Below are 25,555 nucleotides of genomic sequence, written 5' to 3'. Positions count from 1 at the left end.
ACCACGTCAAGCAAAGTGCCTCATTAAAAAAAAAAAATTAGAAAAATCTTGATGAGTGGATGGGAAATAGGAAATACACCCTGGGGATTACTTCTGTGTCTCTGCTCGACAGTGGCACAGGAAGATAATTTTCTTGGGTGGTGTAACCTCGTTGGCTAAGCTTGTTTAGGCCGTTGGGCCAATAGCCTAGTACCTACCTATGAACAGCCCCTGCAGGAACACTAAATGTAAAATAAGTGCCAAGGATTCAAAATAAGCCTCTCCGAACTCGGTAGCAACTGTACTTGAAATTTACTCCATGCAAACAAACCTTTTCAACTGATCTGGCTTTTCTCTGTCTTAATAGAAGGGAAAAGGTAGGATTTTATATTAACAGACCATTTATACAACAAAAATACAGGACGGTTGTTAACTGGAATTTTTCAAAGTAAAAGCTTTGAAGAGCTTAAAATACTTAAGCCACTTGCTAGAGAGTCTGAATTAGGACAATGACAAAGCTACTTAAAGTGATGAAAACAAATTAAAGCAAGCAAAAACTTTGAACTAGTAACCAAAAGAATGGTGGTCAGATAAGAACTGCTGAAAATAACTTAACTAATAAAAAGCAAAGAAAATCAATAGAAAGTAATTCTTCAGTTTTTGCAAGTACTGGAAACAAGCAGCCCAAAGAAATTGCAAATAAATTGAACAAAACAAATCGCTTAAACTGGCAAAGTAAGTTAAACTGATATCAAAAAGAGCATGACTCAGATAAGAACTGTTAAAAACTTAAACTTGATAAAAAAGCAAAGGAAATCACTAGAAGTGCTTATCCAGATATCGCTAAGCCCGGAAACCAGCAGCAGATGATTTATATACAGTGGAAGTAGTTTGTGTAGACAGTTGCCCTTATTACGCTATTGGTTTGCCTCCTAATCAAAGTTACCTGAACTGCAGCTATGCTGCTTTTGATGAATTTTGTGGCTTTTGAGAGGAGAGTGATCTTGTACACCTACCCTCTCACCAGTCTAAAAATAAATGTGATTTTAATAGCATATTATCATTCCAGATAAATATTTGCCATTATAAACTGCAATGGTGCTGCCCAGTAAGCTTGATGATGTCTGTGAATAGATGCTGCTTTGGCTTCAGCTAAAATATTTACAGAAACATTTCACAACTTTCACGCAAGTACTTCAGACTGCTGTTTCACTTGCATGTCTAGCATGAGGTATTGCATGCTATAATTAAGAACACAGTTGAGGCAAATTACAGGGGCTGAAGTAAAGCAGATGAATGTCAAGGATCCGGAAGAGTTTCTGAGTGATTTCATTTTCCTGCTGAACAGGAACTGTTCTGGTAAGTCCAATGGCTAAGCAAAGCATGCAGTTTAATTTTCAGTGACATAATGTACCCTTAAAATAAAAGTTGTCTTAAGATTTGATGTATGTAGAAAGCAGCTTTCTATAATTCAGATGAGAATGAAATTATATGTAGCAAATCTGTTTTTTTTTTTTCAGTGAAATGCTAACATTTTTTTCTCAACTATGGCAGTTCTTTAAGGTCTGCACACATGTTTATGGACTAGTTTTCTTGTTTTTGGATTTGCTGTAATGTCATCATGATGTTAAAACTGTTTTGTTGGAGATGGCATTGCTTACAGTTATTTGTAAGAAGCCAATGTTGGCTATTTAATGTTAATATAATGTTTCAGTTGTGGTTACATTGTGAAAATCGCATATTTTTATTTCTTTCACAGAATCACATTCTCCCCATGCAAGGTCCGGTTTTGCACATAGAGACGAAAGAACTAGTAAAACATATGAACGACTGCAGAAAAAACTGAAAGACAGACAAGTTGGGCCAAAGGATAAAATGAACAGCCCACCACCCTCACCCCATAAGAGCACATCTCTTTCTGATATGCAAAATGAACTTGAGAAAAGTCAGAACTCAGTGGGACTGACAACAGGACAAGTGAAGCCAAAACAAGTGGGAAAAGTAAAAGGCAGTCCACGAATAGATGCTGAAACACAAGGTATACACACTTACATAGATGCATTTTTTCTGTCATTAGAATTTGCACTCCTAGAATGCGTGCAGATATATGAGAGGTTATCTATTTTTTTCATAAAGCAAGGCTTTTATTCAATTTGATGTTAAAAAAAATGCAGTACCGTAGTCCCACATGTTAACTGTTTCCACTTGTTTCATTCACATACTTTTTCAAGTTTCTTGGTTTCTTCTGCTGTTTCTGTTCATGTTTCAAATTTGTAACAGGCATATCTCTGCATATGAAACTGTCCATTTGATAAATAAAGTTATGTTGTGTAATTCTGTAGCTTCAGATGTTTGTTTTCCTATGATAATTTTATCTTGTGGACTTCTGTTAAGACAGTCTTTAAACCAGTGATTGGTGTCCTGACATACAGCAGATTTTGAGGTCTTGCAGTACTTCGTGGATTTGTACCTGCTAGACATTCTTACTGAGCTCTTTCATTTCTGCTCAGTTTGCTGCTTAGTTTCTGCTCTGTGCACTTTGTCTCCTGACTTGCATGAATGCCAACCTCAGTGCCTGATGACTTGTCCATGAAAAAGCATTTTAGGGATAACTGTATTAAGGCAAAATAAAGTTCACTGCATGCTGTTAATGTTAACTGTATACGTTTTATATTTAATCTTGCAGTACCTGACAGCTAAAAGTAAGCACTGCATCTGAAAGCCTCATGTGTGTATGCCTTTAACCGTCTCTGCTCATAATCAGTTCTATAATCTGCGGCAGAAACTTTGTCTCTGATAATCCGATTGGAATTAGAGCATGCCTTATAAATCTGATTGCTTAACCTCTTCAAGAACATAACATCGTCTAGTTATTAAAGTGGACATATCTTCATCGGTGTTCAAATGCTCTGCCAAAATTTCCATTGCTATGAACCTAGCTCTCCCAGTAAGTGGTTGTGCAACTGCAAAGGCGTGCTTTTGTTGTCCCAGCTCAATAACAAAAAGTCCAAATCATGACTTCATGTTTATTGATTTTGTAGAACTTATTTTCAGCAAACACAGATGTGGAATTCTTTAGTTGGAAACAATTGTTTGCTGCCCTTGAAAAGGATGAGCAAGCTGGTTGAGTTTTCAAGATACATGGAACATACCTCTCAATCTCTTAGAGGAAGAAATCTGGACAAAGCCATAAATAAAAGTGGGATGAAGGCCCAAAAAATAGGGCAGTTTTTAAATATTGCTCTTACAAATTTAGAAAGTTGACAGAATAACAGGTTTTGCAGTAACATAAATTTTCTGAAGGGTATGAAGTCTGAAACGCAAATGTCTGTAGTTTTCTAACTTCAGTCTTTAATGATTTGCCATAGGTTCAAATGTAGGTACTAGGCTATCGGCCCAAGGGCCTACATAAACCTAGCCAGCAAGGCTCCCTGGCTAACGCCACCCAAGAAAGTTATTTCCTGTGTCACTGTCGAGCAGAGACACAGAAGTAAAACCCAGGGTGTATTTCCTATTTCCCATCCACTCATCAAGATTTTTCTTGAGGAGTGCTAATGAAAAACTTTGCTTGACATAGATGGGTAGCCTGTTCCAGAGTATGGGAAATCTCTGGGACACAAATCTGTCCCTCCAGCATGTCCTGTTTATTGTGGTGACAAGGTTTAGGTCCCTAGTCCATGTAGCTCGGAGGGATTGGGATTTCTTTAGGTGTAGCATGTCCAACAGCTCTGGGTATGACATAGCTTTCTATGTTAGGCAGAGATCACCTCGGAGTAGGTGATATGCTACGGAGTAAAGCTGGAGTTTTTTGAGACGGTCAGTGTAGGGCATTTATTTGAGGCCAGTAATCCTCGTTGCGAGGTACTTCTGTGGCCTTTCCAGCTGCTGCAGATGTCTTGTAAGGTATATTCCAAAAGTGGTGTTGTACTCTGTAATGGGTCTAATGAGTGTTGAGTAGAGGGGAACAATGACCTCTTTTTTTTCCTGGATGAGAATCCTTTTATGATGAGGTGTGCCACGTAGAAGGACTTCCTGGCTACTGTGGCGATGTGACTATCAAAGGAGAGACTACTGTCCACTGGGTCCCAAGGTCTCTTATCACACATTCAGTGTTAAGTAGATTGCTGCCTGTGTGGTAGTTCATGGGTACAGAGTTTTTACCAAAGGGGATGACACTGCACTTTTTGGCATTGAGCTTGAGGCCATGGCTCTGACACCAGGCATCTCTCAGCGAGGCCCTTCTGTAAGATGTCCACATCATTTGGGGACTTGACTATGGCTCCTAGTTTGCAGTCATCTGCGAACTTGGTTAGCCAGAGGCATTAGACAGAAAACCACAATTTTATGAAAAACAGTGTGAGGCAAAAATCTGGACATTCTGTGAAAATCTGTACTGTCAAGAGGTATGCTGGAGAGTATGCTTAAAACACCACTGAGAAGCACACACACAGTGGTCACAGTCTAAACTGCAGGGGGAAAAATGCATATTATTTTCCAGAAAAACAAAACACTGTTACAAAACTGTTAAGAAGCAACCAGAAAATATGATGCAGTAAACGGTTTGCAAAAAGCAATACTGCAGTAAACGTCTTGCAAAAAGCAACTGCAGTAAACGTCCCAAATGAATGAAGTAAGTGCAGACTTAACAGCTTTTTTTAAATCACTGTGCTGCTGTTTAGTGGAGGTCTAAGAACAGCACTAGTAGCACTTAGGCATGTGTGCACATTGAAGAGGGGGTGAATGATTTAGAATGGTCATGCATGTGTGCTTTTGTCATGGCATCCTCCTTCCCTCAGGGGAATGATTAAGTTATTTAAAAATGTCTGAAGTTAGGAGAATATAATGCTGACTCAGAGCACATCAATCTCTTCACCTTCCACCCAAAGATAGATAATTGCTCTGTCTCATGTATCCCTGATCGAGGGTACATAAAGCAGACAGTCTATGTGTGTGGAGGGGTGGGGGTAAAGGAGAGGCATTGACATTTGCAGATGGTTATCCTGGCCAAGGGACCCAAAAGAAAAGAAAACATTTAATCTGTGGACAATGAGATATATGTGTGCATGGGATACAGAACAACCCAGAACCCAATGCGGAAGACTAAGACTATGATCCCTGCACCCACACTGACCTGTAATTAACCCCATAAGTCAATGCATGTTGGAGAAGAGAGAGCACTACCAGTTTGCATTGAACATGAGTTCCACACAACTCTGCTGTTGCATTTATCATCATTTGTTTTCATCTAAAATGATCGTTCACACAATAATTTGAACTGTTTTTAGATTCCTTCTTGTCACCTCCAGGCCCGTAGTCTGAAAACTTTAGACTAACAAAGCAGAGAGCCTCTGCCATCCTGCTGTCATTACTCCAAAGAGACCTGCTGTCATTACTCCAAAGAGACATTTCCACTCACTCCTTGGGATAGCATCATCCATGAGGTGGGGTTCACCCAGTTCAGTACCTCACAACACTAAAGTACTGAATGTCTGAGTCTTGCTACACCAAAAGTAGATAATGAGAGTCTTTGACATGCTATTCTAATAAATCTTATTAGTTATTACTAGCATAGCATGAACGTACCCGAGGACCTGGCTGGGCTGCCAAGTCAGGCCAAAAGTTTCTTGGTCACCAGCTCCACCTGTATGGTACACATGGTGTTGCAAGCAAGGAGTGGACTGGTGAATGCAGGTGTACTTGCCAGCAGAGCTATCGTTCCTACTTTCTCCCAGTATGTGATAAGGGCAGGCATGTGTGACCACTAGCCTACCAGGGAATTAAATCTGCTTTTAAACCAAAGGACATTGCAAGTCATCCAAAAAAAGTACTGTCTGCTGCTGCTTTAAGTAGTTAATTGCACTATATTACATTGTATCTCTTAGTTGTAGGGCGGTTGTAAGTAGTTTGTGTGGTCTTGCTACACTTGGACTCCAAACCAGCTACTCTACATTAAGAAGGTGTTTTTTCTGCACCCTTGTGGCAGAAGTGTGCTAATCTACTGTATTTAAATATTTTACTGCATTAATAGGTGCCCTTTTGATTGTTTTCTTTTATGTCTGTGCCGGCTTCATTATCTGGACTTGTTTTGCATTATAATATTGCTTATATATCATAGACTAGATCCGGACTTGCTGAATATAGCCTGCTTTTTATACACGTGAACTCAAGTCTAGCCATTTTACATTAAGTAGGGCTCCCGTGCACTGTTTTGGTAGAAGAGTATGGTTATATCCCTGCCCTGTCTGAGCTGGGGATTGCTGGCGGGAAGGATCATTGTGTGATTTTCTATTGGTAGACTAGTTTAAAACTGTTTAATTTTGCCTTTGTATAAGCCTTGCATTTGCTTGTAGCTGCGCACCATACAACCGGCGTTAGCTGTGCCCTGTATAGTAGCAAACTCCTAGAAAGTATTTTTTCCCTAGATTTTTGCCAGTTGAACCCTCACAAGCTTCTCTGCTGCACTGCAGGCAACTCAGCTGTGCACTGAGCAGCACCACCACACTCCTTCACCCCTAATCCTCAACAGAATAAGCCCCCTTGTTTAGTTAGTCAGATTAGTTTTAGAGCAAAAGCTAATCCAACTTGCCCACTCCCCATCTAGTACTTGCGGTTTAACCTGCTACAATGGGCAAGCAGTTTTCCAACATTTCACCAGCTAGCCAGATTGACATGGGCATCCTAGGGCAGTGTAGTAATTGCCTTGTGTATACTGACAACCACTTGCTCCTAAGTCAAACTTATACAGTGTCTGAGAGATGTAACTGTACCATGAACCTGGAATCAGTCCTCTCATGTAACAATAAACGACATCAAGCAGGTTGTCAGCACACACTCCTCTCCTCTCACACAAGACAAGGTCAAGTCACATAGACTCACCTATACAGAGGTACTCACTAAGAGACTACCAAATGACCAGAGACTTCCCAAGCACAAACAGATCACACATACTGGAACATGAACAAACCCACTTCACATAGCAACACACATACAAGTGTCTCAACAAATAAGCCCCAAGGCAAAACACCTCAAAACCTAATGACCTGGTCATAGGTGATTCCCTAGTGAGACACACAGATGTCCTCTCACCAGGCTGGACAAGGAGAAAGTCGCTGTTAGCTGCCTGCCAGAATCCATCAAGTCATACACGCAGTCAAGGCACTCAACAATTACCATTACGACTCTGTCATAGTACATGTTGGAGTGAATGAGTTGAGATGTACCTTTCTGGACTATATGAAGAAAGTCATGACTGAACGCTCAGATTGTGTGTCCTAGGTGGTTATGACCCTGGCACTAAGTAGCATTTTACTTTCACCCAGAATGATGCCACAACACAGATAAAAAAAAATGATAAGACTTCAACAATTGGTTTAGCTTCTGGTGTCAGTCCAAGATCCAGTATCTGTCAGCCTGGGAACCCACGTTCAACAGACCATGCTGTTTTGCCAGAGATGGTCTTCACCAGTCTCCTGTAGGCTTTTGGATACTGGCAAAGAGGCTTGCCTCTCCATAGTGCTTTTTTTAGGCAATGCCAGAAAAATTCCCAACATACAGAAATCCACTTGAGACAAACTCAAGGCTAAGCTGCTTTTAATGCTAGGAGCCTCAACAGAAAACTGCACTCCCTGGAAGCACTCCTCATCTTGGAAGATAGTGACATCTGTGCAGTCAATGAGACTTGGTTCAAAGCCATAGAGAACACCCCAGTCATACAAGGCTACAATGCCTTTCACACATTCACATCCCAAAATGAGCATGAAAGAACCAAATGTGGAGGTGTATCCATCTTCATTAAATCCAAATACGCCTCGAGACTGGTTAAACAGTACAACTCTCTAGAGCTACTCCAGGTACAATTAAATATAGGTAAAACACCCTACCACATCATCGCTAACTACAGGTCCCCCACTGTGAACCAAGAGAAACACACTGATTACCTGGACTTGTATATTCACTCCCTATACACCCAGATACTTGGGTCGTGGAAGATTTCAACTATCCTTCCATAGATTGGACAACATACATGAGCAGAAATGCGATTGCCCTGAGGTTCCTGGACTTTAATTCAAATGCTTTGGAACAGCTAGTCTACACCCCTACAAGGGGCTTGAATGTCCTGGACCTGGTACTCACCAACATGGGGGTTAACCACCCTCATCTGCAAGGCCATGGAAAGAGTCATCATGGACCTTATCAAAAAGGACATAGGCAACCTCCAAACTTTTGACCCAACCCAGTTTGGCTGTGTTAAGGGCAGGTATTCCTTATTAAAGCTGGTGGATCCACACATAGAAACTCACACATAGAAACTCAAAAACATTTGCGGAGGCTCTCAATAATAATCTGCCTAAGCAACAGAGACCTCCAAAGCAGAAACACAAGCAACCTCCATCCCCCAACACAACCCAAATGACACATAGCCCACAGATTCAGTGTGCCACTCAAACACAGCCAATAAGGCAAAACAACATACCCAACACACTAGTCATAGGTGACTCTATAGTCAGGCACACTGATGTCCCACTCTCCAGGCTAAACAAGGAGAAGGTTACTGTCAGCTGCCTGTCAGGTGCCAGGATCCACCACATAACCCACGCACTCAGGTCACTCCACAACAAGTACAAATATGATTCTGTCATTGTCCATGTTGGTGTGAATGACCTGAGATGTACCTCCCTGAACTACATGAAAAGAGACATGGAAGAGCTCTGCAGTTTTGTAGCCCAGGCAGGTATGACCCTAGCCCTGAGTAGCATTCTGCCATCGCCCAGATTGATACCGCAGTACAAGGACAAAATGATTGATTTCAACAATTGGCTAAGCTTCTGGTGTCATTCAAAGGGGATCCAGTATCTGTCTGCTTGGGTTGACATGGTCGACAGACCACGATGCTTTGCCACAGATGGCCTGCACCTGTCACCCCTAGGATTCCGGATACTGACTAAGGCTCTTGCTGCCCCTATAGTGCCTTTTTTAGGCAGGGTTCAAGTAACAAATTCACCACCATAACAGGAACAGGCAAGCAAAAACTGAGGGTAATGCTACTCAATGCTAGAAGTCTAAATTTCAAAATGCACTCACTCGAGGCACTCCTTAAAGTGGAGAACATCGATATCTGTGCAGTGACTGAGACCTGGTTCAAGGCTCCAGAGAGCACCCCTGCACTACCAGGCTATAACTCATACCACACTTTTCGGCCATCTAACCTGGACCGAAACACCAAAGGTGGGGGGGTGTCCATATTCATTAAGGATATCCACACCTCCAGGCTAGTTGCTCAGCATAATGCATCGGAGGTTATCCAAGTGCAACTCTTGGCAAAACTGCAATCCAAATTGTAGCTTGCTACAGATCCCCCCCACCATGCCCCAGGATTCCCACTCCTCTTTTCATGATGTACTGGAAAATATTAGGGTTCAACCAAACACCCTAATAATGGGCGACTTCAACTACCCCACCATTAACTGGGATAACGACTCGTACTAACTCCTTAGCGCAACACTTTCTGGAATTCATAAACTCCAATGCCCTAGATCAACTTATCCACACCCCCACCAGGGGCAACAATATCCTAGATCTAGTCATTACCAACATGAGTGACCGGTGTTCCACATCTGAAGTCAACTCCTCGTTGGTCCAATCCGACCATAAGCTAATCACCCTTGATATCCACACCCCACCCCCACCCCCATTAAAGAAACCACAGTAAGAAATTTCTCCAAAGCCAACTTCATGCTTCATTCTTAAGACAGAAGTAGTGAACTTCATGACACCCATGTAGATGGACAATACAGTTACAACTGCTGAATCCAACACAAATGTGCTCTATAAGTACCTACATGAGTGCATGGATCGTGCTATCACAAACAGAACCAAGACGCTATCCTCCAAAAAAAGGAAGCCAATCTGGTGGTCCCCTGCCATAAACAAACTGCAACAGAAGGAAGAAACTGTTGCAAAAGAGAGTAAAATCCCATGAGTGGAGGAGCTCCCCTGGTCAGTTTCAGTAAGAAGTAAGAAGTACGAAAATAAAATTGCCACTAATTCCAAGGACAACCACAAAGCATTCTATAAATATGTCAAGAATCTCAATGGCAACACCCATATCTGCTCTGAGTTACAGCACAAAGGCATGAAAATTACAGAACCAACTGATATTGCAGATAGGTTCAGTGCTAACTTTACCCCCCCCCCCTCACCCCCTAAAGGGCCCATATCTGTACAGGAAGAATGCAGAATCCCTGTAATCACAACTACGCAGGTGAAAGCTGCACTCTCTAAAGCCAAAAACACAGCATCCATGGGACCGGACAACATCCCAGGCTGTTTTACACTAACTTCAGAATGAACTGGCTCCCCACTTAAGCACTATGTTCAATAATAGCCTCGCATCAGGTTTTGTGCCCACTGAGTGGCACACAGCAACAGTTATCCCACTCCACAAAGGGGGAGCCACCACTGATCCCGGGAACTATAGACCTATTAGCCTGATGAGCCTGGTCTGCAAAGCCATGGAACGTATCATCATGGAACTCATAAACAAAGACATTGGTAACCTCCAAACTCTGGATCCCACCCAGTTAGGGTTTGTGAAAGACAGATCATACCTCCTGAACCTAATCGACTTCTTTGAGGCAGTCACCAAAGCCGTAGATGAGAGTGAAGTGGTTCACGCAGCCTATCTTGACCTCGCCAAGGCTTTCGACACCATCCCCCATTCTGGAATTATAGCTAAACTCAATAAACTAGGCATAAATCCCTATGTCACAAGATGGGTTGCCAACTGGCTCACTGACAGAACCCAAACTGTAAACGTTGCAGACTCCAAATCTGACCTCAAACCAGTGACAAGTGGAGTACCACAGGGTTCCGTCCTGGGACCGCTCCTGTTTGGTATCTACTTCTCTTAAGTACAGGCTAACACAGAAGGCCTCTGGCTAACGAAGTTCGCAGATGACTGCAAACTAGGAGCCATAGTCAAGTCCCCAAATGATGTGAACATCCTACAGAAGGGCCTCTCTGAGACAGATGCCTGGTGTCAGAGCCATGGCCTCAAGCTCAATGCCAAAAAGTGCAGTGTCATCCCCTTTGGTAAAAACTCTGTACCCATGAACTACCACATAGGCAACAATGTACTTAACGCCAAATGCGTGATAAGAGACCTTGGGACCCAGGTGGACAGTAGTCTCTCCTTTGATAGTCACATTGCCACAGTAGTCAGGAAGTCCTTCTACGTGGCACACCTCATCTTAAAAAGGTTCTCATCCAGGAAAAAAGAGGTCATCGTTACCCACTACTCATCACTCATTAGACCCTTTATAGAGTACAGCGCCCCTTTTGGAATGTACCTCACAAGACATCTGCAGCAGCTGGAAAGGCCACAGAAGTACCTCACAAAGAGGATTACCGGACTCAGGCAAATGCCGTACACTGACCGCCTCAAAAAACTCCATCTTTACTCCGTAGCATATCGCCTACTCAGAGGTGATCTCTGCCTAACATATAAAGCTGTGTGAAACCCAGAGCTGTTGGACATGCTGCACCTAAAGAAATCCCAATCCTTCTAAGCTGCATGCTCTAGGGACCTAAACTTTGTCACCACAATAAACAGGACATGCTGGAGGGATAGATTCCTATCCCAGAGACTTCCCATACTCTGGAACAGGCTACCCATCTATGTCAACTAAAGTTCTTCATTAGCTCTCTTCAAGAAAAATCTTGATGAGTGGATGGGAAATAGGAAATACACCCCGGGGATCACGTCTGTGTCTCTGCTCGTCAGTGGCACAGGAAAATAACTTTCTTGGGTGGCGTAAGCCAGGGAATCTTGTTGGCTAGGCTTGTGTAGGCCCTTGGGCCGATAGCCTAGTACCTACCTATGAGCCTATGGACTTCTTTGAGAGTGTCACCAAAGCCCTGGCTAAGGGCAAAGCAGTACATGCCACCTATCTTGACTTAGCCAAGGCCTTCTACACAATCCCCACTTGGGTGTCATTGAGAAACTCTCCTAGCTGAGGATTAACCAATACATCACTAGATGGGTAGCATACTGTCTCACCAACAAAACGCATACTGTCAGAGTTGGAGATTCCACCTCTACCATTAGTCCAGTTACCAGTGGTGTACCACAGGGATCTGTGCAGACCCTGTACCATTTGGAATCTACTTCTCAGACTTCCAAATGAAAGTAGATGGCCTGTGACTTACCATGTCTGCAGATGACTGTAAACCAGGTGCAATTATTGAGTCCCCCAATGATGATAGCATATTACAGAAGGGGCTAATGCAGACTAATGATTGGTGCCAGAGTCATGGTCTAATACAAAACCAAAAATAGTGCATCATTATCCCCTTTGGCAAAGTGGCCCCTGCAAATGACATTATAGATAGCACCCCCTAAGCTCAAACATAGTGGTGAGAGACTTGGGAACACAGGTTGACAGCAATTTAAACTTCAGTCACCATGTCTCCACAGTTGTAAGGAAAGCTTTCTATGTTGCACATCTCATAAATAAGGGCATCGCATCCAAAACTAAGGATGTTATAACTCCTCTATACTAGACCCTCATTAAACCAGTAATTAAGTACAGTGCTCCCTTTTGTATGTACCCCACCAGACACCTGCAACAACTGGAGAGGCCACAGAGGTGTCTAACCAAGAAAATTGAGGGCCTCCAAAATATGACCCACATGGAAAGACCCTGTCTCTGTATCCTGCAGGCTGCTGAGAGTTGACTTGTGCCTGACCTACACAGCGATTTCTGACCTTGCCCTAATAGAAATGGTGCATGTTCATAAATCAAATGGGACAAGAGTCACTTGCTTCAGGGATCTCAACCTAGCCTGTGGCATAAACAGAACATGTTGGAGAGACAGATATGTCTCACAGAGATTGGCAGTCCTCTGAAATCAACTCCCACTTCATGTGAACCAGAACTCCTCAATGATTCTATTCAAGCACAACCTTGACAACTGGATGGGAGACCGCAGAATCACCCTGAAGGTGGCACCTATGTCCCTCATGGACATGGGTATTCTGGGCTAATAACTGGTTCACTCTGCTAACAATGACCATCTAACCACGGTCAACTAGGGAACAAGGTTATTACATGGCTAAGCTTGTTAAGTCCCTAGGGTTATTAGCCTAGTAACCTCCTATGAACCTGTTAGCACCTACAGTTCAGTGACAACTCGCACTAAATCCTTCTGCTCATGTGAGCAACCCCTGGCATACCAAGCCGTGACTCTCAAACACTGAAATGCATTCAACCCATATGTAGAACTCACTACTGAAGGCAGTCTTACTTCCCGGCAGATACTGCGTTGTTTTCCTCCACAAAACTTACTGAATTCAGTGCGACGTTTCCAGTGGTTCGGAATTATGACTTGGTAACCTTCACCATTGTGGAATGCTAAATCATTACAGTGAAACAATCCAGGGACCCCTTTTGAAATCAGGATTAAGGCCCTGACAGTCCCCATTAGTACACACTGAAGTGTAATTGGTGGCACCTTGGTTTTTGGACTTGGACTAGCAGTAACCTCTTGGAAGTAGTGTGTCACTCCATGACCATGTCCTGTTGGAGTCCAGCCTTTAGTCTGTTGTTCTACTGCTTTCTTTTAAACTCTAAGCCCTAGTGAAAAAAATACCTGTTTATGCTTCTTTTTGAATACTAAGAGTACCACTACCATGCCCTTTCATGAGTCCAGCTGGCTACCAGACTAACCTAGAATCACTTTCTTTACCTTTCTGTTATCTTTATACGAGTCATCTGCAGTTATTGTCAGTGTTTTTCACTGATATACCTTGAATGCTTCAAATACTTATTTTCTCTTGGAAGTCTGCAGGTATCTCTTTTTGCATATTTTACAAAGCATGTAAAGTCTTTAAAGTCTTTAGGCTTAAGTAATGGAATTCTGTCCATCCCCATATTCCTACCTCTAAACTTTTTTTTTCTCACCTTGCATTTTGTTTCTTCTTTAAATTCAGATGATCTTGTGTCCACTTCATATTTTTGTATCACTCCAGCCTTAATTGCTCTCGTAGTTTAAAAAAGTCATTGTAAGTATGTCAAATATATCTTTAGTGGTGCTTTGTCCATACTGCAGATCAAATGTACATATTCATATGTTGTAGATGTATAGTTGCTGCTGTTACCTCTTGTTGGCCACTTTTTGTAAATATTCTGTCTTTTGCAAGTTTTCTTGCTGTGTTTGGCATTGTAATGCTAGTTTTTTTCTTTTTCTTAATACTAGTTTTTCTTTTTTTTAAAAAATACTACTTTTCTTGATAGAAATTTAATATAGTAGTATAACTACATAAATACATCACACTTAGCACAGTTTAATTCCTTTCAGAATGTTAAAATGTTTAAAGATTAAGAACTGTATTGTATATATAGAGCTCCCATTTGTTAGTTAGTCATGGAATGGTTTGGAAGACTCTTACTTATTCATTAACTTGTTACTCTGAATGAAAATGACAGGGAAGTTGAGTATAATCATGAATATGAAAATGCATTTTACTGTTTCTGCCAGTCTGCTGTCATGTTTGTAGTATAAATTTTAAACATGAAAGACTGACAGAATTCATATCAAACTGTCAAATCTTTAACATTTACAGCAGTCACAGATGACTTCCCACTCACCTCACATTTAAAGTACCCCTGACTACAGAATATGTAGACCTGCTTTACAGTACAGCATAAAATGTACATCATGAATTTTTGTACATTTATTAATAAGAACAAAAACTATTTTACTTAACAAATCCAGTGATGTCTGTGTTTGTCCATTTCAAATGTATAGGTTGTCAGATCTAAAAAGGATCTAGCCTTGCACCTATTTCTAAGTTTCTTTGGAACTAGAACTCTTTCTCTTCCCCTGTCTATAATTCCCTGGACTCCATCTTAGTTGCTCAGATCGCGTTTGCTGTTTGAAGACAAAAGATGTGCAAAAGACCTCTCAGTTCAGCTTGCTGCATCCTTTTGAATTAAAGTGGCTACTCGTACCGTGATAGGTTTCTGTCTCTTTTTGTATTTATCATCTTTTTTTTTATCTTTTAGCTAAGATCAAGTATAGTATTAGCTGTTAGTTAGTTGGCTTAGGCAGTTAAGGTTTTCTCTGACCTTTTTCTAACTAGTTTGTTGTTTAAAAAAAAAATACCAAAGCCATAGCCCTTTAGATGAGAAAAGGATATATTTTATTTGAAGGGGGCCTTCTAGCACAGACAGGAGCTACTCCTTCTACCTCTTCTGTGTCCCCCTCCAAGAAAGATTACCCAAAGCCTAAAGATAAGGAGCAAGAAAAAGATAGTCTGACAAGGATAAGAGTGAGAAAGAGAAGAGCAAATCCCCTACTAAGTCTGCCAAAAAACGCTCCCTGGAGCAGACAGCCTCACACTGGTCCGACCCAGAAAACTTTTAGATTGGATCAGACAACTCCTCGAGTCCAGTCACCTTCACCATGAGCCAGATACTCACTGGGACTGGTGATTCCTACATTTCACTCCCCTATTATGTAGGAAAGGAGATGCTCCTGACCAACATTGATGACATCATCCACTTGTACATCTTGAAGTCTTAGGGATCTGGATGTTGATAAGATGATTATGAAATCCAGCTTGGGGTTATCCCAGTACCATCCCCTGGAAAGGTACTGAGTTCTGGCCATTGCACCCCTCCACTTCTTGAATCCATACTAACTCATCCTTGTGTCTAATTTTATTGGCTCCTTCTGGAACAAGAGCATGTTTGTTGGCACTGGAGCTACTGACAACTTCAATGCTGACTTCTTCCATTGCTCTCTCACCAGCAATGCCATCAGATCAAGAGGAGGTTCAAGAGTCAAAGTTTCACAGATGAGTTCTGGGGGGGGGGGGGGGGGTCGACAACAAATTCTCAGTCATCCATTCCTCCTAGCCCTAGATAACTTGGATCAGAGATTGGCTTCAGATTGGGGGGGTTTCATCTGTGTCTAAGGTTCCCTTCCTTTCTTCTTGGTGCCGGTAGCAGCTTCAGCCTTTGAGGCCTTTGAAAGGGTCTTGGCAAGTTCCAGTGAAAGGGGATGTCCAACCAGTACAGCGCCACCCAAATCCCAGCCAGGGTCTGCTTTCTTTCCTCATCAGCTTGTTGAACAGGAACAGTCAGTTCCATGATCTTCCAAGATCATCTGTGTTGTCATTTCTTCTGATTCAGAGCCTTCTGTTGCTCCTCCAGAAGGTATTCACTGAAAGCAGACTTGCAAACATAAGCACTTAGACTCTTCTCCAGAGTCATTCACTGAAGACACTTAGAGGAAGGAAAGGGTTCCCCTTGCTCTCTAACGACGTCACCTTTGATATTCTTGTATTGGTGAACCAGAGAGGGGGTTGGTCATCCCAAGACCCTTCACCTTATGAGTCAATGTTCTTGGAAGCCTTTGGTTTTAGACCAACATCGTCCTGGGTGCTACCATCCATTGACCCCCCCCCCCCTTATCAGCCGTATAGCTCAATAGACATGGAGGGATCCTGATGTGGTGGAGCCCATCGCCAAAAAAACTGAAGTCATCTTGGATGCGCCTAAGGATAGGAACACTGAAATACGAGTCCACCAGTAGATGCAATGCTGGTAGCAGCAGCTATTAGGAAAGAACTATCAGAAGAGAGTTCATCTGTTCACCCTCCTAACAAGAGTCTAGGGTGATGGACAGATTTGGGCAGCAGACCTATGCATCAGTGACTTTCACCCTTCGATCGCTGAATTATGGCAAATTTAACCAGATTCCAGAGAGACTTGACCAAAGAGATCACCAAGTCCCCCTTGAAGGTATTGCCTGCAGAAGTTCAAAAAACAGTGGCCTCCCAGCTTTACACCCTGCAATTCTCCTCAAATATGGCCATGCTAATGTTGCTGATGGCAAGGCCAGAGCAGCAGGCACTGGCTTTACCATGCACCACCACACCTGGATGCATCTTTGTGACTTTGTGGAAGGCTTTAAGTCGTCCATTGTAAATACACCGTATGATGGTTTAACTGCATTTGGATCTAAGGTTAAAGGCATACTCATCAGGAGTCAAAAGGACGATAAGTCTCTCTCTACATTGGGAGTCCACTTCTCTATTCCACAAAGATCTTTCTTTAGGAGCTAGAGATCAGGGAAGAAAATGCGGTTCCATAAATCAGAGTTCCTATCATGACTACAAAGGTGACAGACCTTCCTGTGGCTGAGTGGGAGGCAGTGCAAATGGAAGACTCCCTAGAGGCAGAAGCAGACTGCATAACCAGGGCTTCCTTGGTCATTTTTATGAGAAACCCTGTCAGCACCCATAAATAATTGCCCGACTGCTACAGTCAGGAGGCACCTGTTATTGTATCCTCAAGTCTGGCACAGATTAACTTCAGATTCCTGGGTGCTAAAGATAATATCCAGAGGCTATTCAATTCCCTTTTCCCTTCAATCACGGAAAAAGAAGAAAGTCCTCGATGTTCCACCCACTCACTGGGATTTCACAGCTATAGATATTTCAGAGCTGCCAGAAAAACTCATCCAGCCGGTCCCCCACAAGTAGACTCCACTGTCTATTCAAGATTCTTTTTAGTACCAAAGAAAACTGGGGACCTGAGACCCATTTTGGATGTCGGTCACTAAATCAGTTTATGAAACAACAATATTCTGGATGGTATCTCTTCAATTCTCCACAGATCTCCAGAGTGCCTACTATCATGTCAGAATAGTAAAACACTCCAGGAGATTTCTCTTCTTCTGTCTGAGAGATGATCACAACAATTGGAGGCACTGCCATTTGGTCTCACCACAGTCCTCAGGTGTTCACCAAGATCATGTCATGAAAGTGGTAGCAGTGCACCTGCATCTGCTGGAGATCAAAATCTTCCTGTTCTTCAACGATTGGCTCCTAACTGCTACTTCCAAGCATCTATGGCTGCAACACTGGGACCAGGTACTTCAGTTGATACTGGACCAAGGAGTTACTTTTATCTGCCAAAATGTCGACTGACTCCAACACACAACCTAGACTTTATAGGATGCCACGTAGATACCAACCTGCAGATAGTCAGTCTCCCCAGCCCAGCGTTCAGTCACTTTGCTTCACAGCCTTACAAATACTACATCACTTAATACCACCAGTGAGGTGTCCACAATTGTAATGGTTCCTCTAGCCAGATACATGAGTACATGAGTACTGCAGTGGACTTTAGCAGTACAATGGTTTTAGTCCATTCAGCCTTTGCACTCAAAGATGTAAACTACTCAGGTCTGCAAAATACGCATTGCTTGTAGGTAACATCCTTGACTGTAACCAAGGGTCACCCTTTCCAGTCAGAATTACCAGTTGTAATAGTACCATGGATGCCTTCCTTCTAGGGTGGCAGGGGCACTTTGGAGAGAGAATGTTCCAAGGTACAGTGGTGGTCAGTCTTCACATTAGTGTCTTGGAGCTGATGAACACAGACCATTTGGCATAATGGTTAAGGTCTTCACCTCCCATGCACAAGGTACAAGGTTTGATCCTGACCTTCGACCAATGCCTGTTTGGAGTTTGCATGTTCTCCTGTGTCTCTGTGGGGTTCTTCCCACCTCCGAAAAACATGCTGAGTTTTTCCATCTCAAATAAAAAAAAACTCAGCAATGAATGGAGTTTTGGGCAGCAGCACAGACTCTACATGGTGCGCTATAGGGGGAAGAGTTGCACAGACCATTGTACAGACCAAACGCTTTGGGCATCTACTGTGGTGCACAGTATCCTCAAGATTGGAGAACATGGATCATAGACTGTGCGCTGTGGCAGGGCTAGCCACAAATTGCAAAAGTATGGCTCTAGATTATTTGGTTATGTTGACTAATGTCGCCAAAATGGGCATGGGTATTTACCAATGATAAGTGGGTTGAGGACCCGGCCTACTCTGACCTACGCCAGTGACCCATGTTAATGGTGGGAGGGATGTATGTGCCCCTATTGGCCAGTGTGCACCTGCAGTAAAGCTCAGCAGCCCTGGGTCAGTAGGTTTCTGGCCGGCTGATGTCTAGTTACCCAACCTGGGTTACCTGGGATAGCTCTGTTGAGCAAAAGCTGGACGTAAAACCAGACTTAATATAGGGTTACTGGCAGGATGCAACTTGGAAGTGTATGACATGATCATGTGGAGTAGGCTGGACATTCTATGTATCCAAGAGAAAAGATGGAAGGGCAGTGCAGCAAAGCCACTTGGCTTGGAATCCAGAGTCTACTACTCAGAAGGGGGACAGGCTAGAAGTGGTGTAGGAATTGAGGTGAGAGAGAGGCTTCGGAAGGCAGTGAGGGATATCAGAATTAATGACAGACTCATGGCAATCAGACTTCATTGTAATGATAGAGCAGTATTCATAATCTCAGCCTATGCCTTACAGCAGGGTTGTGATAGTGAGGAAAAGAGTGCATTCAGGCAGCAGTTGTAGGACCTGCTAGAATATGGCACAACAGCATGAATTGGTGTTGATAATGGTTTACTTGACTGCACATATCAGAGCAGACAGAACAGGATATGAGGACTGCCTCGGTTCACATGGGTGGGGCAACAGGAATAAAGGAGGAAAAGCCATTGTAGACTTCTGTCTGACAAATAGCTTGATAGTAGCCAACACATGGTCCAGAAACATAGATAGTCACAAGCTCACATACAAGAGTAGCCAACATGCAACCCAGGTAAACTTCCTCCTATTAAGGAAAAGGCACTGGGGTAGAATCCATGATTGCAAAGTCATCCCCAGTGAAACAGCCCACAGCATAAAACCACTGGTTGCCACACTCACCTGCAAGCAGTAGTCAGAGAAGGCTTTAAGGTCAAAAAAGAACAGGATGAACACCTGGAAGGTGACTGGAGAGAAAGTAGAACAGTTCAAGGAATTACTCAGGGCTGTAGCACCTCAAGAAGAAGAAGAAATAGATGGAGTTGATAAAGAATGGCAGCGCCTCAAAACGGAATGGATTAGAACTAGATAAAGATATTTGGCTGAGCCAGGTATGGAAATAAGGTACATAAGGAAAGCTGGTGGCGGAATGCAGAAGCTGAGGAAGTGGTCAAAAGGAAGGAGTGCAGGAAAAAATGGGAGATAGAAAAGATTGAGCAGTCTAGGAAGGAATACTGGTTGGCTAAAAAGAAGCTAAGAAATGAGTTGCAGTAGCAAAGAATAGGGTATCGGAGGTACTCTACCAATTTCTGGAAAGTGACTCAGTGGGTGGTACAAAGAAACTGTATCAGGTTGGAAGGCAAAGACAGAAAGATAAAGAAAATAGTCAGACACCCTTCATATGGTATGCCAGCAACAACCTGCTAACCAGTCCACAGGGCGTCAAAGGCTGATGGAATGAATATTTCTAACAGGTTCTGAATGAAAAAAACCAAAAACAAAGGTCGTTGCTATGCCAAAATCCAGCTAAACGTAAAAAACAATCCAAAGTAAACGAAAGAACGTAGCTGGATACTGCTGATTGTATAAAAACAGTTTAATTCCACAGAACAAACAGTACGGTATTAGCGCTTTCGGGCGATGGCCCTTCATCAGATAAAATTCTTACAATTAAAAACTCCTTTTTAAAAAACAATGTATCCAATCACAGTTCAATAAAAAACCCGCCTTTTACAAAGTGTGGGCTTAAGGGGGACCTAATACCGTACTGTTTGTTCTGTGGAATTAAACTGTTTTTATACAATCAGCAGTATCCAGCTACGTTCTTTCGTTTACTCTGAATGAAAAAAAGAAAGAAAAAAAAACAAACAGAAGCTGTATTGCTGCAGAAACAGCCTACGATGAGAGAAGAGGAGCCCACCCTAGAAGAAGTAAGAATAGCACTAGGGAAAATTAAGTCATTGAAAGCAGCAGGATCAGATGAGTTCACAGTAGATATGATAAAGATGCTGGGTGAGATAGTGGAGGAATGGCTCTTAAGGATATTCATATCAGTGTGGAGAGAAAGGAGTATCCCAGATGACTGGAGAATAAGCATACTTGTGCCAGTGTGCACGAACAAAGGGAACATCCACAACTTTTGGCAGTACAGAGGCATCAAACTCATATCACATTGCATGAACGTTCTGGAAAGGGTGATTGATAAACAGATATGCAGAATAGTGGAATGTAAGATGGGAGATGAGCAGTTCAGGTTCAGATAGGGATGCAGCACAACTGACCCAATGTTTGCAGTGAAACATATAGTTGAGAAGAAGCTAGAGATGAGGAAAGAGTTCAACTGGCCATTACTAGACTTGGAGAAAGCATATGACAAGGTCCCAACAAAGCTGATCTGGCAGTGCTGTGGTGGTTTGAAGTCCCAAAAACATTGGTAGAATTAGTGCAGGCTATGTACAAGAATCCAGTGACTCAAGTACGAACAGTGTTCGGCCAAGCACAGTGGTTCCAAGTGGGAGTGGGTGTACACACCAGGGTTCAGTTGTGACCGCACTGTTGTTCATACTGGTGATGGACTACATTAGTAATCAGGCTGGAGGGGATAGATAGTTACTGTATGCAGATGATGTAGCATTACAGGCAGACTCTGAGCAAGAGCTTCAGCAATGGATAGTGGGATGCAAAACTGAAGAGACATGGGATGAAACTAAGCACAGATAAGACAGTGGGAATGGCAGCAAATTGGGGAAATCAGAAGAAGCTGAGAATTAAGATAGAAGGGAAGATAGTGGAACAGGTAAATAGCTACAGGTGTCTGGGAAGGGTGGTTGAGGGGAAAGGAAGTCTGAATGAAGAGGTCAAAGCTAGAATCAGAGGGGGGCTGCAGCCAACCTGCACAGAGTCTCAGGTGTAGTTTATGACAGAAGAATGCCAAAGAAGCTGAAAAGTAAGGTGTGCAAGACAGTGGTGCGACCAGTACTACTGTATGGTAAGAAACCTGGGCAATAAAGGCAGAGCAGAGGAAGAAGCTAAAGGTGATAGAAATTAAGTGTCTGAGAAGGGGGTTGGATACACACTGTGGGACAGACAAAGAAATGAGGACATAAGAGCAGAAGTCAAATTATTGCCAATTACAGAAAAGATCAAAGAGAACAGATTGTGCTGGTTTGGACACATGCAGAAAAGCAGAAGACAATCTGGTGAAGACTATTTGGGACAGACAGGAAGAAGGTAAGAGCAAACAAGGACATCCAGCAAAGAGGTGGATGGATTCTGTGAAAGAAGATCTGCGACAATCAGGCATGAGTGTTGAAGAAGCCAAGAATATGGCACTGAATCGAGAGAGAGAGAGAGAGAGATGGCGACATTTAACATGATACCCCGACCCCGTGTAGAAAAAATGGGAAAAAGGTGGCTGATGATGAGTTGAGGATTGTCTTTCTAGGATTGCAAGCAGTTCAGGATGCCCTCCCCAAGGCTATGGTTTCCATACAGATGGACAACATGACAGTGGTATGTTACTTCAAGCAAGGGTTAACACATTCTTATCCTCTATGTTGAGAGTCCATGAAAGTTTGGCATTGGGCAATGTCTTCACAACAAGGTACATCCCAAGGTTGCCCAATGTAGTGGCAGATAAATTGAGCAGAACAATCCTGATGCCTCTTGAGTGGTCCCTCAATCCTACAGTGACATGTTTAATAATCGATCATTGGGCCAACCTTTTATCTAAACAACAAATGCAGCAGGTATTTTGCCCTGACCCCTCCACAGGGACAGTCACGGAGGGATGTTTTGGTCTATACTTGGCCCCTGGGCTTCCTATATGCCTTCCATGTGTTGCCACTAGTGAACAAATTCATACAGAAAACAAGACAGTACAAGACCAGGGTTATCCTCATTGTCCCTATTTGGGCATGACAGACATGGTTCCCTACTTATAGTCAGAGATGTCAGGCTTTCCCATCTGGTAGTCATTATTCTTTCGGCTTCTCAAAAATCATCCACTAGAAAAATTTACCAGAGTAAATGGAAGGGATGTTTTATTTGGCCCTCCTGTGAAGGCATGGGCCCTTTTTCGGAAGCTGTTCCTTCTTTACTACAGTTTTTATCTGATTTATTTGATAAAGGTTCCAGCTTTGCCACCATCATGGTACAGTTGGTGGCAATTTCAAATTTTCATGTTGAACGCAGAGACTTTCCAATAGATTTGCTGAAAATTTCTAAAGCTTTCCTGAAAGGTACTTTTCTGCTAGCCCTCTCATTAGGGAGTCAACATCTCCATGGGACATCAGCATTATGCTATCAGCTCTGACATAGTCTCCATTTGAACCTGCAACCACAGCAGATCTAAAATTCTTACTTGGGGAAATGATTTTCTTAGTTGCACTGACATCACCCAGATGAATCTTGGAGTAAAAGGCTCTTTCATGTAACCCTTCATATTATTTTATTTCACATAGAGTTTCCCTTGGATATAACACATTCTTTATTCCTAAGGTGGCATCTGAAGTAAATCTAAACCAGAAGGTTTGCACCAGGCCTAGCACCCATGCTACTTATGGACAGAGGTAGATTATAAATGCCTGGTCCTCAGTGTCCTGTTTGGATACAGGACATCATTATTCTTTGGGGAAAAAAACTTGGCTAGGCTTAGAAAGGCCACCTGGGTCTTAGCATAGTAACAGTCTTTGAATCTATAAACTTTCCTGTGTTTTCCCTAGATATTCAAACAAAGGAGAATACTTGTCATGTCCACAGGCAACTCAGATCCTACATTTACAGAACAAAGCATTTCAGAAGGGAAGATCAGTTGTTCATTTCATTTCATTTCATTTTGTTAACAAAGGGTAGGGAAGGCTGTTACTAAGATTACTTTATCCAGATGGTTGTCATATTGTAGCAGTTTTGTCTATAAGAAGTAGTTACCCTACAGATAAACCAAAAGCTCATTCAATGGGGCAGTTTTCCCTCTGACATCTTTTCACAGATGACCATCCATTGATGACATTTGTGCTGAGCCCTGTTGTGCTAAGTTACATACCTTTGTATCTCACTGTAAGCTGAATACTCAATCCAGATTGTTTATCATTTGGTTCCACCATACTAAGGAATGTTCCTTGATTCCACCCAGTTTGACATCTGGGGATTCTACCTCATGCGTTTGAAAAGGATGAAAACATTGGGTATGAAAATGATGTACTTGTAATGTTAGAACCATTTTTGCCTGTTTTAAACTCTCCCTCCTACCCACTTCCAAATTGCCACTTATTGTTTCGAGATAATTTAGTGGACTTCTGTTCCCTGTCTGTGCATAGTCATGTGAGACTACCCACTATTCCTCAGCAGGGTGGGACCATCTAACTTAGGGGTTCCTTCTTATAGGAGCTTTCTGATATAACACACAGAGTGGGTGAGCAAACTTAATCTGAGCAACTAAGGTGGAGTCAGGAGAATTATGTGTATGGGGAGGAGTCAGATTTCTGGATCTGAAGAAGCTTGGACTTTGGTGCCTAGGTTGGATCACATCAAATCCAACAACCCATAAGTTTTTACCGGATAAAAATCAGACAACATGGATCTAACATTATGGTAAGTACATAACTTTTGTTTACTTTTTCATTCCTTCCGTTCAGTGTCCTCCTAAACATTAATGACATAAAGTGGGGTATATGTTTTACAGTTAACCCACATATTTAACAAAGTCAAGAAAATTCCAGCCTTTCTCAACCACTTTTCTTGCAAAGCCATATTTCACACATCTATCCCTATTTCCAGTAGGACTGATATTTTATAGTCTCCATTTTATTCACTATTTTCAAGATTGCTGGCATTCTTCCTGATCATCTCTTCTGTGGTTCAAGTCCAAGGACCTGGTTCTTTTGAGTTAGCTTCTGAGGTTTTTTTTCTGCCACTCAAGCATTTTCCTTTGGAACAATGAAAAATGTTTCACTGGCAAAGTTTGTCTATGGACTTTGTTGTCAGAAGAATGAGAAGCAGAGTCCACGTCTGCTTGCTGACTCATTTTTTGTGTGATAAACATTATTTGTTCCTCAAGTCTGTTCTGCATCAATAAATGTCTTTGTTGCTCCAGGAAAACATAATATGAAGATAGTGATATATATTAGTTTGAATCTCATACCTGCCTCTCAGCTTTCCATGATTGCTTCTGCCTGAAATACTGTGAGCAATCATTTTCCACAAACACACTGTAGTCTCCAGTTTTAATAATTTTCCTTTCTGCCAGTGTTTTTCAGAATCAGCTATTTTCTGCTGGCATGATTTCATCTGTACTAACATAGGTTTTGGCTGGTTTCTCATGACCAGATTTTAAGCATACACACACTATATGCCCTTTCAGTTAACAGATCCTGGTATGGCATACCAGCCCAGCTGCTTATTTGTACTTTCATAAAATGAAAATAGTCTGTTCCTTCCAGTTTCTGTAGTACAGCAGAAATTCACAGGTATTGTCTGTCTACACACTGTTTCTGCTAACTCTACTTTTTTTTAAATAGCTCTTCCAGAGAAGTCTCATACGCAACAACGAAACCAAACATAGGTTCATAGGTAGGTACTAGGCTGTTGGCCCTAGGGCCTATATAAGCCTAGCCAAAAGGCACCCTGGCTTTCGCCACCCAAGAAAATTATTTTCCTGTGCCACTGTCGAATAGGTTCATAGGTAGGC

At 42.4% G+C, this 25,555-nt stretch overlaps 1 protein-coding gene across 5 annotated transcripts in view; it reads left to right on the top strand.

Annotated features, from left to right (window-relative positions):
• FNDC3A (fibronectin type III domain containing 3A) overlaps positions 1–25,555 on the top strand; it is a 3,267,883-nt gene that overhangs the window by 1,534,961 nt on the left and 1,707,367 nt on the right. For all 5 annotated transcript variants that reach the window (XM_044073165.1, XM_044073164.1, XM_044073166.1 and 2 more), the window contains one exon: positions 1,739–2,017. In XM_044073165.1, coding sequence (XP_043929100.1) covers positions 1,739–2,017 — 279 coding nt within the window. The remainder of the gene's footprint in view (positions 1–1,738; positions 2,018–25,555) is intronic.

Source organism: Protopterus annectens, chromosome 5.part1 (genome assembly GCF_019279795.1).
Source record: "Protopterus annectens isolate FY-2018-M chromosome 5.part1, PAN1.0, whole genome shotgun sequence".
Classification (NCBI taxonomy): domain Eukaryota; kingdom Metazoa; phylum Chordata; order Ceratodontiformes; family Protopteridae; genus Protopterus; species Protopterus annectens.
This window is presented reverse-complemented; position numbering and strand designations above follow the sequence as displayed.